General features: G+C 41.4%; 3 protein-coding genes across 3 annotated transcripts in view; 2 read left to right on the top strand and 1 right to left on the bottom strand.

The window, feature by feature from the left end:
• elp2 (elongator acetyltransferase complex subunit 2) overlaps nt 1-13,761 on the bottom strand; it is a gene marked incomplete at its 5' end in the record, with an annotated part of 113,770 nt that overhangs the window by 45,592 nt on the left and 54,417 nt on the right.
• On the top strand, nt 1,582-9,006 carry LOC308094813 (uncharacterized protein). The gene is made up of 2 exons (XM_080441640.1): nt 1,582-2,993; nt 7,392-9,006. The coding sequence occupies exons 1-2, from the start codon at nt 1,599-1,601 to the stop codon at nt 8,817-8,819; spliced, it is 2,823 nt and encodes a 940-aa protein (XP_080297766.1). The 5' UTR covers nt 1,582-1,598; the 3' UTR covers nt 8,820-9,006.
• LOC308094812 (bactericidal permeability-increasing protein-like) lies at nt 10,725-12,134 on the top strand (the record flags this gene model as incomplete). Its single annotated transcript, XM_080441639.1, has 1 exon — nt 10,725-12,134. The coding sequence occupies one exon, from the start codon at nt 10,725-10,727 to the stop codon at nt 12,132-12,134; it is 1,410 nt and encodes a 469-aa protein (XP_080297765.1).

Below are 13,761 nucleotides of genomic sequence, written 5' to 3'. Positions count from 1 at the left end.
AAAGCGAACATTTGTAACTAAAGTCTTTGCTTCTGGGGGGGTACCTGGAACAACATATTTTGAGATGGGGGTCCGCGGCCAAAAACATATCATCTTAGGGGGTGCTTGACATGAAAACGTTTGAGAAGCACTGATATTAAAGCAACATAGGTAAATAAAACAAAAACTGTTAGGATTTCAAAGACATTTGTAGAATCCCCCAGAAGCAAAGATTTTTAAAACAAATTCAAAAATATATAGATAGTAAAACGATAACGGCACTCACGCTATGAGCTTGTATATCTGCTATTTTTGAATAGCCCAAAGAAATCTAAAAATGACACCGATGCATTCCCGGATTGAATGGGTTAAACTAATAATGACATAATAATAGTATTTCAACAGAGAGATACCCTTTTATCAGTCTTTGATCAGTTGCTGCTGAACGTACCTAAGACTATAGGCTAAAAACCAGAGGCGACAAAGTCTTCGCTGCAGCCGCCCCCAGACTATGGAACAGCCTCCCTTTCACATTACAACTGCTCAGTCAATCAATTATATATCTTTGTGTATTATTCTGTTGCCCTGTATTGCACTTTGGTGTGCTTTATGTGCTTTATGAATAAACGTTGAGTTGAGTTGAGTATATACAGTAGAGGTCATTAATAATTCATTAATTCACATTGAGTGCCAAGAACGCATATGCGTTCTTTGCGTTCTTTTGAATCCATCACTTGAGTGCCAAGAACGCATATATGCGTTTTTTCTCTTTTACATTTTCTCTTTTACATTTTTTTTTTTAAATTTTACCCAAAGACCAAGGAGATATGATTTTTTGAAGATTTAAACTCCCATCCACTTCCTTGTTAACTTAAAACTTAAAAATTCTGTATCTCGGCTCCTCAGTACTTTTTTTTTCTCAATGAAAAATCTCTTAAAACAGCTAAAAAAATCTGAAATAACTCTGGCATTCCATGTGTTAATGACCATAGAAATCCAATTATTATATATTTTTTTACCACATGTGCAAAGTTATTCATTAAGTCTTAATATTGGATATACTTGTGGACGAATAACCACATGAAGCAAAAATATGTTAACGTTCGGCAAAAATAGCTGACGTACAAGTTTGCAACACTTGCTTGTAAATAGGCTATTTTCACCAAAGAGATTTGGTTTAAATGGAAACGAAAGAGAGTGCCAAGAAAAGGCTCCTGGGGGTTCCCGTCAACGAAGTGGTTAAAATGAGGATCTATTTAAAATATCTTACTTTTCTTTTTGTACAACAACAGAGTGCATTTAAAATACAAAGCACCTGGTCAAAATATGTCGTTTCACAACATGAGTTGTATCCCAAATACTTGTATTATGTGGAGTAGATAGGACAATAGACACAAATGTAAGACTGGTTAGAATACAATAACAGAACCATGTCAAACAGTTCCCTGAGAAAAAAAACCTCAAGTTCCTAATCAAAAAGAGCCACGGCATGCAAACGAAACAAAAATCAGGAAGCTTGCCGACCTGAAACCAAAGAAAAGGGAACTTATAGAATTGAAAGTAACCCTACAACCATCTTCATTTCACAGCAGTTGTCTGCATTCCAACATCGAGTCAACATGTCGTTCCTCCTCATGCTGCTGTTGACTCTCGCCTCTCATTGCGACGGAGAAACTCCTGCGATGAAGCTCATTTTAACCGACAAGGCGCTTCAATACGGCACACAACTAGGACCTGACTTGTTGTGTCAACAAATACAGGCGGTAGATATTCCAGAGCAAAGGGGAAGCGTCAGCCTCAGCGTGCTCGGAGACGTGGACTACGTCCTCGACTGGATGAGCGTCGTCGAATGCGAATTACCCGAACCTTCTGTACAGTTCGCCGAAGAAAGTACGGGACTCCAGATGGCGGTGGACGACCTCGCCATCACGGTGTCCGGTAACTGGTGGACGCACTACGGGTTCATCGACGACGGTGGTACGTTTCAGGTGTCGCTGTCGGGCGTCTACGTGAGTTCCGGGGTGACGTTGGGGGCCGACTCCGAGGGGCACCTGACCGTCGACGGCACCTTCTGCTCCGCGGGAATCGGGGATTTGAGCATAGACTTTGAGGGCGGGGGCAGTTGGCTGTTCCAGCCGTTCGTGAGTGAATATCAGGACACCATTAAATCCCAAATTGAAGAGCAGATCTGTCCAGGATTCTGGCAGGCTGTTCAGCGTGCGCAGAGTCAACTAGCTGCGATGAGTCTTTCCATCGCGGTGGACCCCAATGTGGTCATGGAGGTCGCACTCACCTCTGCACCTGAAGTACACAGTTCAAGCCTGGGTCTGGACTGTAAGGGGGAGTTCTACTACGCTCAGAATCGTACAGAACCACCGTTCCAAGCCAAACCTTTCATACTGACCCCACAAAGCAACTATATGGTGCAATTTGGATTTTCTGAGTTTGCAGTGAACTCCGCCTCCTACGTCTACTCCTCCTTCATCGAAGCTCGAATCAACGACAGCATGATCCCAAAGGCTTCTCCTGTGCGTCTCACCACCACTTCCTTTGGGATGTTCATCCCTCAGCTGCCCAAGATGTTTCCCAACATGCTCATGGAACTGCATGTGGACGCCAGAGAGGTTCCCATGTTTAGCTTCGTCTCTGACATGGTGGAACTAGACGTCTTGACCGTGGTCAAGGCCTTCGCCGTCTGTCCAAACAAAACCCTGGTTCCTCTGTTCAAACTCAGCGTCGATGCCAGCTTTAGCCTCAAAGTATTCTTCTCTGAGGGGAAGGTGAAGGGCTCTGCGACGATGAGCAATTTTACCATGGCCCTGGTGTCCAGTGAGGTGGGGGGGTTCCATATCGCTGTACTGGAGAATGTTGTGAAGATGGCAGTGAAGATGGTGGTGTTGCCTAAAGTGAATGCCATGCTTTCCCAGGGTTTGGCCATACCGGGCCTCCACAATATTCAACTGGTTGACCCTGTGCTGCTGGTCAAGGATGGATTTGTAGTCATTGCTTCCGATTTTACAATCTAATACATTAGCTGGCTGGCAAGTACTGTTTTCTAGCGGGATTTATTATAATTTCTGTTTAATCCATTGTTTATACTCACAATCAGAGGATTGACAAACATGAAAACATGTAAATAAGGTTGATTTAATAACGTAACCTTATTTATTGATTGATTGATTGAATACTTTATTAACAGTTTAAAGATTGTGAGACACGGTTTACAAAGATTGCTAAAAGGATAACACAAAAAAACCCTAGAGGCTTGTTTCCATTATGGTACCGTGTATTCAATTCATAAAGAAAATCAGGAGTTAGAGCAGCCACGTCCAATCCCCGCCTCCCCCTGGGTTAGTGTCGAAGTGTCCTTGAGCAAGACACTGAACACCTAACTGCTCTCGGTGTGAATGTGTGTGTGTGTGTGTGTGTGTGTGTGTGTGTGTGTGTGTGTGTGTGTGTGTGTGTGTGTGTGTGTGTGTGTGTGTGCGCGCGCGCACGTGCTTGTGCACATTCTAAAGTGCTTTGGATAAAATCGCCATATAAATGCACCATTTACCATTATAAATGCACCGTTTACTGTGTTGTTGCACTCAGTTGAAAATGGAATTTACAGGGAAATTGACAAACAAATCATATTGGGTCTCATCACATCCCTTACTGAAGGGGACACAGTGTAACTGTAACAGAAAAACGATCCAACTTGAAATCGTTGAGATGAGATTCAAAGTTGACCACCAAAGGTTTTATGTGGAAACCTCATATGTCCAAAACTGTTAGTTTTCATGATTCAAATTCTGGAGTATCAAAAGTTAGCCTGGGATCCAGCCTGCTTCGCTACGTTCGGCGGACTTTTTTTTCTCTCTTCGCTTCTCAGTCTGGAAAGCCTCCTATCTCCAAGGGAGGCGGGACATGCCAAAAGCTTCGAAACCTAACGTGGCTTCTGATTGGTCTGTGGTGCGGGGCGGGACCAAAAAAACTGTGTGATCGTTGTGATTCGTCATTCGTTTGAACAACATCCAATCAGCAACGACGTTGCCCAACGTAACATATGTAGTTCCAGTGTAGTTCTGCAAAACCTACCAATGGGAGGCTTTCCAGACTGAGAAGCGGAGAGAGAAAAAATTGTCCGCCGAACGTAGCGAAGCAGGCTGGATCCCAGGCTAATCAAAAGTAGCTTCGCGCCGCGTTTCGAGCTTGTGGATCTGCTACGTTTGATACTTTGGCGTGACGTTGTAGTATGATCAAGTAGGGCATTAATTTATCTAAAAAAAAAAAAAAAGGTTAGAATATGGAGATAGGAAGTTTCTGCCCGACAGCAACGATATGGCAGACGGGATGTTCTTCTCTCAGAGTTAACCCATTAAGACCGGGAAAGGATCTGTCGTTTTATATTTTAACCACTTAAACCATTATTTTATACTTTGAATATTCAAAAATAGCAGATATACAAGCTCAGAGTGCAACGAGTGCCGCGCTATGAGCTTGTAGATCTGCTATTTTTAAAAAAATCTTGAAAACGTGTGTAAATCTTTGATTATATATATATTTCTAAAGCGAACTTTTGTAACTCAAATCTTTGCTTCTGGTGGGTCCTTGGAACAACAATTTTTTGAGATGGGGGTCCGTGGCCAAATACATATAATTTTCCTCCTTGACATGAACAAGTTTGAGAACCGATGATATTATAGCAACATAAGTTTTTAAAAAGAAAAACTTGTTAGGATTCAGAAGCCATTTGTAGAATGCCCAGAAGCAAATATTTGAGTAAAACATGTTCACTTTAAATAAATATATATATTCAAAGATTTGCACACATTTTCACGATTTTTCAAAAAATAGCAGATCTACAAGCTCATAGCGCACTAGGTGCCTTGGCTATGAGCTTGTATATCTGCTATTTTTGAATAGCCATAAGAAATCTAAAATGACAAATGCGTCCCCGGATTGAATGGGTTAAAGGATTCGAGCGGATCTTCTGGTTGACGAGCTCAGAGGTTATGGAACATGTTAAAGGCATACAGCATGGTAAACGCACCATTTACCATTTACATTAAGATCTGGTAAATCGATCCCCATTTTGAACCACTTTGTTGACGGGCAGAAATTGTGTGGCTACTGAATTAAAACAGCCCAATGATCATTGTATTTTAACATTTTGAAGATTGTTCCCCTCTGTACTGTATGTATAGTGTGTTCTTCCATTGATTATGCATATGTGTATGTACTGTACCCTTATGTTTATGTAAATAAATACCTTTACTATTTGTACGTGTTTTAAGTTGTTTTGTGATGTCTTTATCCACAAGTTTCTAGGGCGTTGTGGGCATCACTTCCTGTTGATTTGATCAGGTATCAGGGATCAAACCGACAGGAATATAAACAAAAAAATCATCCATGCGTGCTTTGCAATCCTGTATCTACCACCCAAAAAATGATATCCCACGTGGCCAATTTCAAAGGTTGAGGAGGATCTGCAACCACAACTCAGAGTTCCATGCACAACCTCAACATAATGACTAAACTATCGGCGAAAGCAGACGATCTACATGCGTTGTGAGGTTGTATATGTTCTATTTTCAGCAAAGAGATTTGGTGTAAGTAAAAAAAAAATGGAAGAAAAAAGGACGGGACCGAGTACAGACACCTGGGGGAACCCCAGTCAACGAATTACATATGGTTTAAGTGGTTAATAAAGAAATAGATTTCAGACATTTTCTGTAAACGGGCTAATCGTCTTTTAAAATAATGGCATATTAATGTGTTATTAACTTAACGTATATAAGCATTTTATTAATGTTCTTAACTCTCTCAGTGCCAGGCCCAGAGTTATCCCGAGTTTTATCTGAATACCCTCAGTGCCAGAACGAGAAATCCCGAGTTTTAAATATATATATATATATTTTTTTTGGAAAAAAGTGTTCAGAACCCAAGACATCATTATCTGAAGATTTGCAGCTCCATCCACTCTTTGTTTAAACTATAACTGAAAAAGGCTGTATCTCGCTTCTTAAAGGGGAAATCCACCCATTTTCAATATTTAACTATGTCATTAATATAGCATAAAGGAGTTGTGTGGAAATAAGAAAAAATTTAAAAAAAAAATAACATTGCAAAAAAATTTAACATTGCAAAAAAATTAACATTGCAAATTACACCATGATGAGTCATCACAGTGTAATTTGCAATGTTATTTTTTTTGCAATGTTAATTTTTTTTGCAATGTTAATTTTTTTTTTAATTTTTTCTTATTTCCACACAACTCCTTTATGCTATATTAATGACATAGTTAAATATTGAAAATGGGTGGATTTCCCCTTTAAGCACTTTTTTTTTACTTTGAAAAAAAAAAAATTGCTGGCACAGTTCGCAATATTTTTCTTATTTCATTGGCACTGAAAGAGTTAAGCAGCTATACACTTAACAAGTTTGTTATAAGGGCTTATACATGTCTTTTAATCTAACAATGGCACGTTTATTATACTATTATTAACACTAATAGTCTTATTAGCACATAATGTTAATAAAAGTCGTATACAGACTTATGAGGGCTCATTACGTATTAATGAATGCTTATTACGAGCACCTTGATATAAAGCATTACTCAAAGGGTAAGTGGTAACCTGGTTACATTATGTCATTTCATATCAATTAGATACAGTCGACATACAGGCACTTGTGCACGTGGTGGAGCTAGGACAATGGGTTTGTGAGTTAAAAGACCAGTTTGGAATAGAAGTGTAGTCAAGTCATGCAACAGGCACATACAGTACAGTGGTGTAAAGTAACTAAGTACATTTACTCAAGTACTGTAAGTAAGTACAATTTTGAGGTACTTTTAAATTACTGTAGTATTTCCAATTGTCTATACTTTTACTTTTCCTCCACTACATCAAAGAGGCAAATATTGTACTTTTACTCCACTACAATTATTTGATATACTTGTTACTTTGCAGATATAAATCATTACATTATAAAACATACAATAACCACTTCAGCCCTATTTTATACCTAGGCTATTTGAAAATAGCCGATCTACAAGCTCGCAACGCGTTGTGAGCTTGTAGATATGCTATTTTCAAAAAGTAAGTACGTACATTTTGATACTAACACTTTTGTACTTACTCAAGTACATTTTGAATTCCGGACATTTACTTGTAACAGAGTACTTCTACGTTGCAGGATTGGTACTTTTACTTAAGTAGCACATTTGAGTACTTTTTCCACCACTGATACAGTACCAATATATTTAGACTGTGAAACCTATTCATGTGTGCTTCCGTCTCAGAGGGAAAGTACAAGTTCCCCATTATATATTTTTTTATAAAACAAAAGGACCTGAAACCCAACCCAAAAAAGAGGAACTTGAAAGAGGGAATTGAATATAAGGCACAACCGTCTACATTTCAAAGCAGTCGTCCGCATTCCTCCGTCAAGGCAACATGTCACTCCTCCTAATTCTGCTGCTGACCCTCACCACTCATTGCGATGGAGAAACCCCTGCGATGAAACTCACCTTAACCGACAAGGCGCTTCAATGCGGCAGACAACTCGGAGGCCAGTGGCTACAGGAAAAAATAAAGACGGTACCTATTCCACCGGTTAGTGGAAACGTCTTCATCGTTTCCCTTGGAAATGTGCTCTACAAACTCATGTGGATGAGAGTCACCGGATGCAGCCTACTGAAAGAACCTTCAGTACAGTTTGATGAAGGCGGCAGGGGTCTCAGGACGGTGGTGGATGAACTCCATGTCACTGTGAGCGGCACCTGGAGGACGGTACTACCACACCAAGACGTTGGCACGTTTCAGCTGACGCTGGGGAACGTAAATGTGAGTTCTGGGGTGACGTTGGGGAACGACTCCGAGGGGCACCTTACCATCAACAGCACCTTCTGCTCTGCCGGATTCGAGGGTTTGACCATAACCTTATCTGGCATGGGCAGTCAGCGTTACCAAGCATACGTGAGGCAATTTCAGGCTCGCATAAGACCTCAAATTGAAAAGAAGATCTGTCCAGGATTCAGACTGTTGGTTCGAGATGTGCAGACACGACTAGCTGCAATGGCTGTTTCCATAATGGTTAGCCCCAATGTGGCCATGGATATTTCCCTCACCTCTGCACCTGAAGTACACAGTACAAGCCTTGGTCTGGACTGGAAGGGGGAGTTCTACAACGCTCAGAATCATACAGAACCACCGTTCCAAGCCAAACCCTTCATATTGACCCCACAAAGCAACTATATGGTGCAATTTGGCTTTTCTGAGTTTGCAGTCAACTCTGCTTCCTACGTCTACTTCTCAGATGGATTCCTCCAAGCTCAAATCAACGACAGCATGATCCCAAAGGCTTCTCCTGTGCACCTCAACACCACCTCCTTCGGGACTTTAATCCCTCAGCTGCCCAAGATGTTTCCCAACATGCTCATGGAACTGTATGTGGACGCCAGAGAGGCTCCCATGTTTAGCTTCGTCTCTGACATGGTGGAACTAGACGTCTTGGCCGTGGTCAAGGCCTTTGCCGTCTGTCCAAGCAAAACCCTGGTCCCTCTGTTCAAACTCAGCGTCGATGCCAGCTTTAGCATTAAAGTCTTCTTCTACCAGGGGAAGCTGAGGGGCTCTGCGACGATGAGCAACTTTACCATGGCCCTGGTGTCCAGTGAGGTGGGGGAATTCCAGATCGCTGTACTGGAGAATGTTGTGAAGATGGTGGTGTTGCCCAAAGTGAATGCCATGCTCTCCCAGGGTGTGGACATACCTAGCCTCCACAACATTCAACTGGTCAACCCTGTGGTGCTGGTCAAGGAGGGGTTTGTGGTCATTGCTTCTGATGTTAAAGTATAATGCATTCACAGTGACCTGTGTGCCTGAGGATTGACAACTGAAAACATGTAAACAAGGTTGATTTAATAACGTAACCATAATGCTGAATCTGAAGTATTCCCTGTTCAATCCATGGCTTCCCCTGGGTTAGTGTCGAAGTGTCCTTGAGCAAGACACTGAACCCCTAACTGCTTCCGATGAGCAGGTTGGTGCCCTGTGTGTGTGTGTGTGTGTGTGTGTGTGTGTGTGTGTGTGTGTGTGTGTGTGTGTGTGTGTGTGTGTGTGTGTGTGTGAGGGTGAATTTAATGCAGATTGTAAAGGGCTTTGGATAAAATCGCTATATGAATGCAATTTAATTGACAAACATCATATTGTGTCTTATCATATCCCTTACCGAAGGGGACAGAGTGTAACCGTGATACTAAGAATAACAATAATAATAATAATCCAACTTTAAAGTTGTGTTTTTTGTTTAAAAAAAAAAGAAAATGCTTTGAGCCAATCGAAAGTAATTCCTTTTCTACAGGGATGATACAGTGATAATGAACTTGAATAATAGTATATACTGAGTATATATGGTACTGTATGAATCGAATTAATCAAATGTATACTTTAGCAATCGCTATTGTACTCCCAATAAAGCATTCATTGTTAAAGTCCATGCACGCTTGTATTCCGTTTGTGTAAAAAAACAACCCTGATTTTATATATATATATATATTTATATATATATTTTTATATATATATGTATATATATATTCAGTGTGAGACAGAGTAGCCAATGTCATTAGATATATTAATAAAGTTGGCGATCACTCAAAAGTTAACAGAGGATCGATTCATTTTAAAACATTGTTTTATAGCCTATCCTCAAGCTTTCAATGTGTTGCAGACGCATTGAGAGCTTGTAGATCGGCTATTTTTGCTGTGCAAAATGCTTCCACAGAGACTGAGAACAGTCGGGGCGACTGACAACTTGAATCCATGTATTTAGTAAGTCTTAATCTTAGGATATACTTTTGGATGCACAACCACATGAACCCTAGTGTCCCTATTTTGCCAAAATAATTTGACAATAGGCCAAAAAAGCTGAACTACAAGTTCACAATACTTGCTTGTAAAGAGATTTAGGATTAAATGGAAACAAAAGAGTGTGCCAAGCATAGGCCCCTGGGGGTTCCCGTCAACCAAGTGGTTCAAAATGGTGATCTATTTACCAGATCTGACTTTTCTTTTTGTTCAACCACAAATTACATTGAAAATACTTAGTATCTGGTCAGAGTACATCATTTCAATGAGTTGTATTACACATTCTTGTATAAACTCCTTAACAGACAACGTCAAACTGATAAGAACCAGTATGCACGCGCAGGCCGGCACCAAATGAAACCCATTCTGTCATGTCTCGCTCGGACACGCCTCACTAGCCAACACACAAGAGGAGGTTGAATGAACTGAAACAAGCGCACCCCGAAACCATATGTTGGGAATTGATTGCATGAAACAATCACCTGTGTGTCCAGTCTCAATGTTGGTAAACAAATAATTGGTCTATATGTGGAGTAGATAGATATAAAGACACACATGTAAGACTAGTTAGAATACAATTACAGAACAATGGCTGGCTGAGAGAGAGTAGCGCCCAGGATTACAAGCTTAGGCATTGGCACTGCGTGACAAAAATGGGTTACAGAATCGTGGGATAAAAATTTAAAAAAACAAAAAACGAAACAATAACAGAACAATGTCAAACAGTCCCCTGAGAAAAAACTTGATCCCCATAGAACAGCCACGCCATGCAAATGAAACAAAAATCAGGAAGCTTGCTGATCTGAAACCAAAAAAAGGGCAACTTATGGAATTGAAAGTAACCCTACAACCTTCTTCATTTCACAGCAGTTGTCGGCATTCCAACATTGAGTCAACATGTCATTCCTCCTCATGCTGCTTTTGACTCTAACTTCTCATAGCGATGGAGAAACTCCTGCGTTGAAGCTCATTTTAACCGACAAGGCGCTTCAATACGGCACACAACTAGGAGCCGACTTGTTGTGTCAACAAATACAGGCGGTAGATATTCCAGAGCAAAGTGGAAGTGTCAGCCTCAGCGTGCTCGGAGACGTGCACTACGTCCTGGACGGGATGAGTGTCGGCGAATGTGAATTACCCAAACCTTCGGTACAGTTTGACGAAGAAAGTACAGGACTCACGATGGCGTTGGACGACCTCGCCATCACGGTGTCGGGTAACTGGCGGAGGCGCTACGGGTTCATCCACGACAGCGGTACGTTTCAGGTGTCTCTGTCGGACGTCTACGTGAGTTCCGGGTTGACGTTGGGGACCGACTCAGAGGGGCACCTGACCGTCAACGGCACCTTCTGCTACACGGCAATTGGGGATTTGAGCATAGACTTTGACAGTTGGCTGTTCCAGCCGTTCGTGAGTGAATATCAGGACACCATTAAATCCCAAATTGAAGAGCTGATCTGTACAGGATTCAGGCAGGCTGTTCAATGTGTGCAGAGTCAACTAGCTGCGATGAGTCTTTCCATCGCAGTGGGCCCCAATATGGTCATGGAGGTCTTACTCACCTCTGCACCTGAAGTACAAAATTCAAGCCTGGGTCTGGACTGGAAGGGGGAGTTCTACCACGCTCAGAATCCTACAGAACCACCGTTCCATGCCAAACCCTTCATATTGACCCCACAAAACAACTATATGGTGCAATTTGGCTTTTCTGAGTTTGCAGTGAACTCCCTCTCCTACGTCTACTCCTCCTTCCTCGAAGCTCAAATCAACGACAGCATCATCCCACAGACTTCTCCTGTGCGCCTCAACACCACTTCCTTTGGGACGTTCATCCCTCAGCTGCCCAAGATGTTTCCCAACATGCTCATGGAACTGCATGTGGACGCCAGAGAGGTTCCCATGTTTAGCTTCGTCTCTGACATGGTGGAACTAGACGTCTTGGCCGTGGTCAAGGCCTTTGCCGTCTGTCCAAACAAAACCCTGGTTTCTCTGTTCAAACTCAGCGTCGATGCCAGCTTTAGCCTCAAAGTCTTCTTCTCCGAGGGGAAGGTGAAGGGCTCTGTGACGATGAACAACTTTACCATGGCCCTGGTGTCCAGTGAGGTGGGGGGGTTCCAGATCGCTGTATTGGAGAATGTTGTAAAGATGGTGGTGAAGATGGTGGTGTGTGATGGTGTGAATGCCATGCTGTCCCAGGGTGAGGACATACCTAGCCTCTACAACATTCAACTGGTTGACCCTTTGCTGCTGGTCAAGGAGGGGTTTGTGGTCATTGCTTCTGATGTTAATATAATGCATTCACAGTGACCTGTGTGTCTTGGGGAAGGGGGGGGGGGGGTAGCTGGCTGGCGAGTACTAATCCAATCAAACAAATTCCTTCTCTAGTGGGATTTATTAAGTTCTGTTTAATCCATTGTTTATACTCACAATCAGAGGATTGACAACTGAAAACATGAAAATAAGGTTGATTTATTAACGTGACCACAATGCTGAATCTGAAGTATTCCCTGCTCAATGTGTATTAAATCTCTGCAGGAATGGAATCCTGTAACATATAGGACACGCTCCGGTGACTGGCTCACGCTAAAGGTCCCCAAAGTAAAGACTGAACTGGGGAAAATAGCCTTTTGTTTTAGTCCCCCAACCACTTGGAATGACCTAAAGCTTAAATGTAAGATCTGTTCCCTCATAACATGTGGTCAATTTAAATCTTTGATTGCAGACCTACCCACAAGTGTTTGCAACTGCTTTTGAATTTACAGGAACATTTCTGTTTTTGTTTTGTTTCCGTTTTGTTTTATCATTGATATGAATATTGATGTGAAAATGAAAATGAAATTGTACTGTGACGTATCTCGACGACACTGAAAATGAGGGCAACCTCAATGTCGTTCGAGAATAAATAAAGGTTTGAAATGAAATGAAATGAAAATCCCTGGCTCCCCCTGGGTTAGTGTCGAAGTGTTCTTGAGCAAGACACTGAACCCCTAGCGTCTCCCGATGAGCAGGTTGGTGCCCTGTGTGTGTGTGTGTGTGTGTGTGTGTGTGTGTGTGTGTGTGTGTGTGTGTGTGTGTGTGTGTGTGTGTGTGTGTGTGTGTGTGTGTGCGTGCGTGCGTGCGTGCGTGCGTGCGTGCGTGCGTGCGTGCGTGCGTGCGTGCCCTACTGCCCTTATGTACTCAGTTGAAAGTGGAATTTACTACTATATGACCCAATATGACAAACATCATATTGGGTCTTATAACATCCCTTACTGAAGGGGACAGTGTGTAACCGTGATACTAAGAATAGTCAAAACTATCCAACTTTAAAGTTTTTTGTTTGTTTTAACATAATAAAAAAAAAAACGTTTTGAGACAATCAAAAGTAATTCCTTTTCTACAGGGATGATACGTAACGGGATAATGAACTTGAATATGTATATATGGTACTGTATGAATCGATATACTGTATACTTTATCAATCACTATTGTACTCCCAATAAAGCATTAATTGTTAAAGTCCATGCACGCTTGTATTCTGTTGTGTAAAAAAACATAGCATCCCTGATTTAATCTATACTATTCTATATCTATTATTTTGAACTTTTTTTTTGCATTTCAAAGTACAGTAGCACTGTGCATCTGAGCCAAAACAGTGGGTTAAATATCGTCGGGTGGAAACCGAAATTTAGAACTAATAACCCACTTAATCTTGCTCATGTAGGTCAATCGATTTTACATATCTTATATAATCAACCATTAATCAACCATGAAAATGTTTTAATATATTTTATATAATTCTATATAATTGACTAAATCGATTAGCTGATTAACCCTGCATTACAGTGTTGTTTTAAAAACAAATCATTTATTAATCTGTCTATATAGTTGGGTTGTTGACAGACTAACTGACAGTCCGGTCACATCCACACACACATCACAAGTCAACTCACGT

This window comes from Gymnoscopelus braueri (genome assembly GCF_963280865.1).
Source record: "Gymnoscopelus braueri genome assembly, chromosome: 11".
Taxonomy (NCBI): Eukaryota; Metazoa; Chordata; class Actinopteri; order Myctophiformes; family Myctophidae; genus Gymnoscopelus; species Gymnoscopelus braueri.
This window is presented reverse-complemented; position numbering and strand designations above follow the sequence as displayed.

Excerpts from the sequence above, each read along its gene's own strand:
- LOC308094813 (XM_080441640.1), top strand. The coding sequence starts at position 1,599 with ATGTCGTTCCTCCTCATGCTGCTGTTGACTCTCGCCTCTCATTGCGAC. Across the intron at positions 2,994-7,391 it reads TTGTAGTCATTGCTTCCGAT|TCGTCCGCATTCCTCCGTCA; the intron begins TTTACAATCTAA and ends ATTTCAAAGCAG.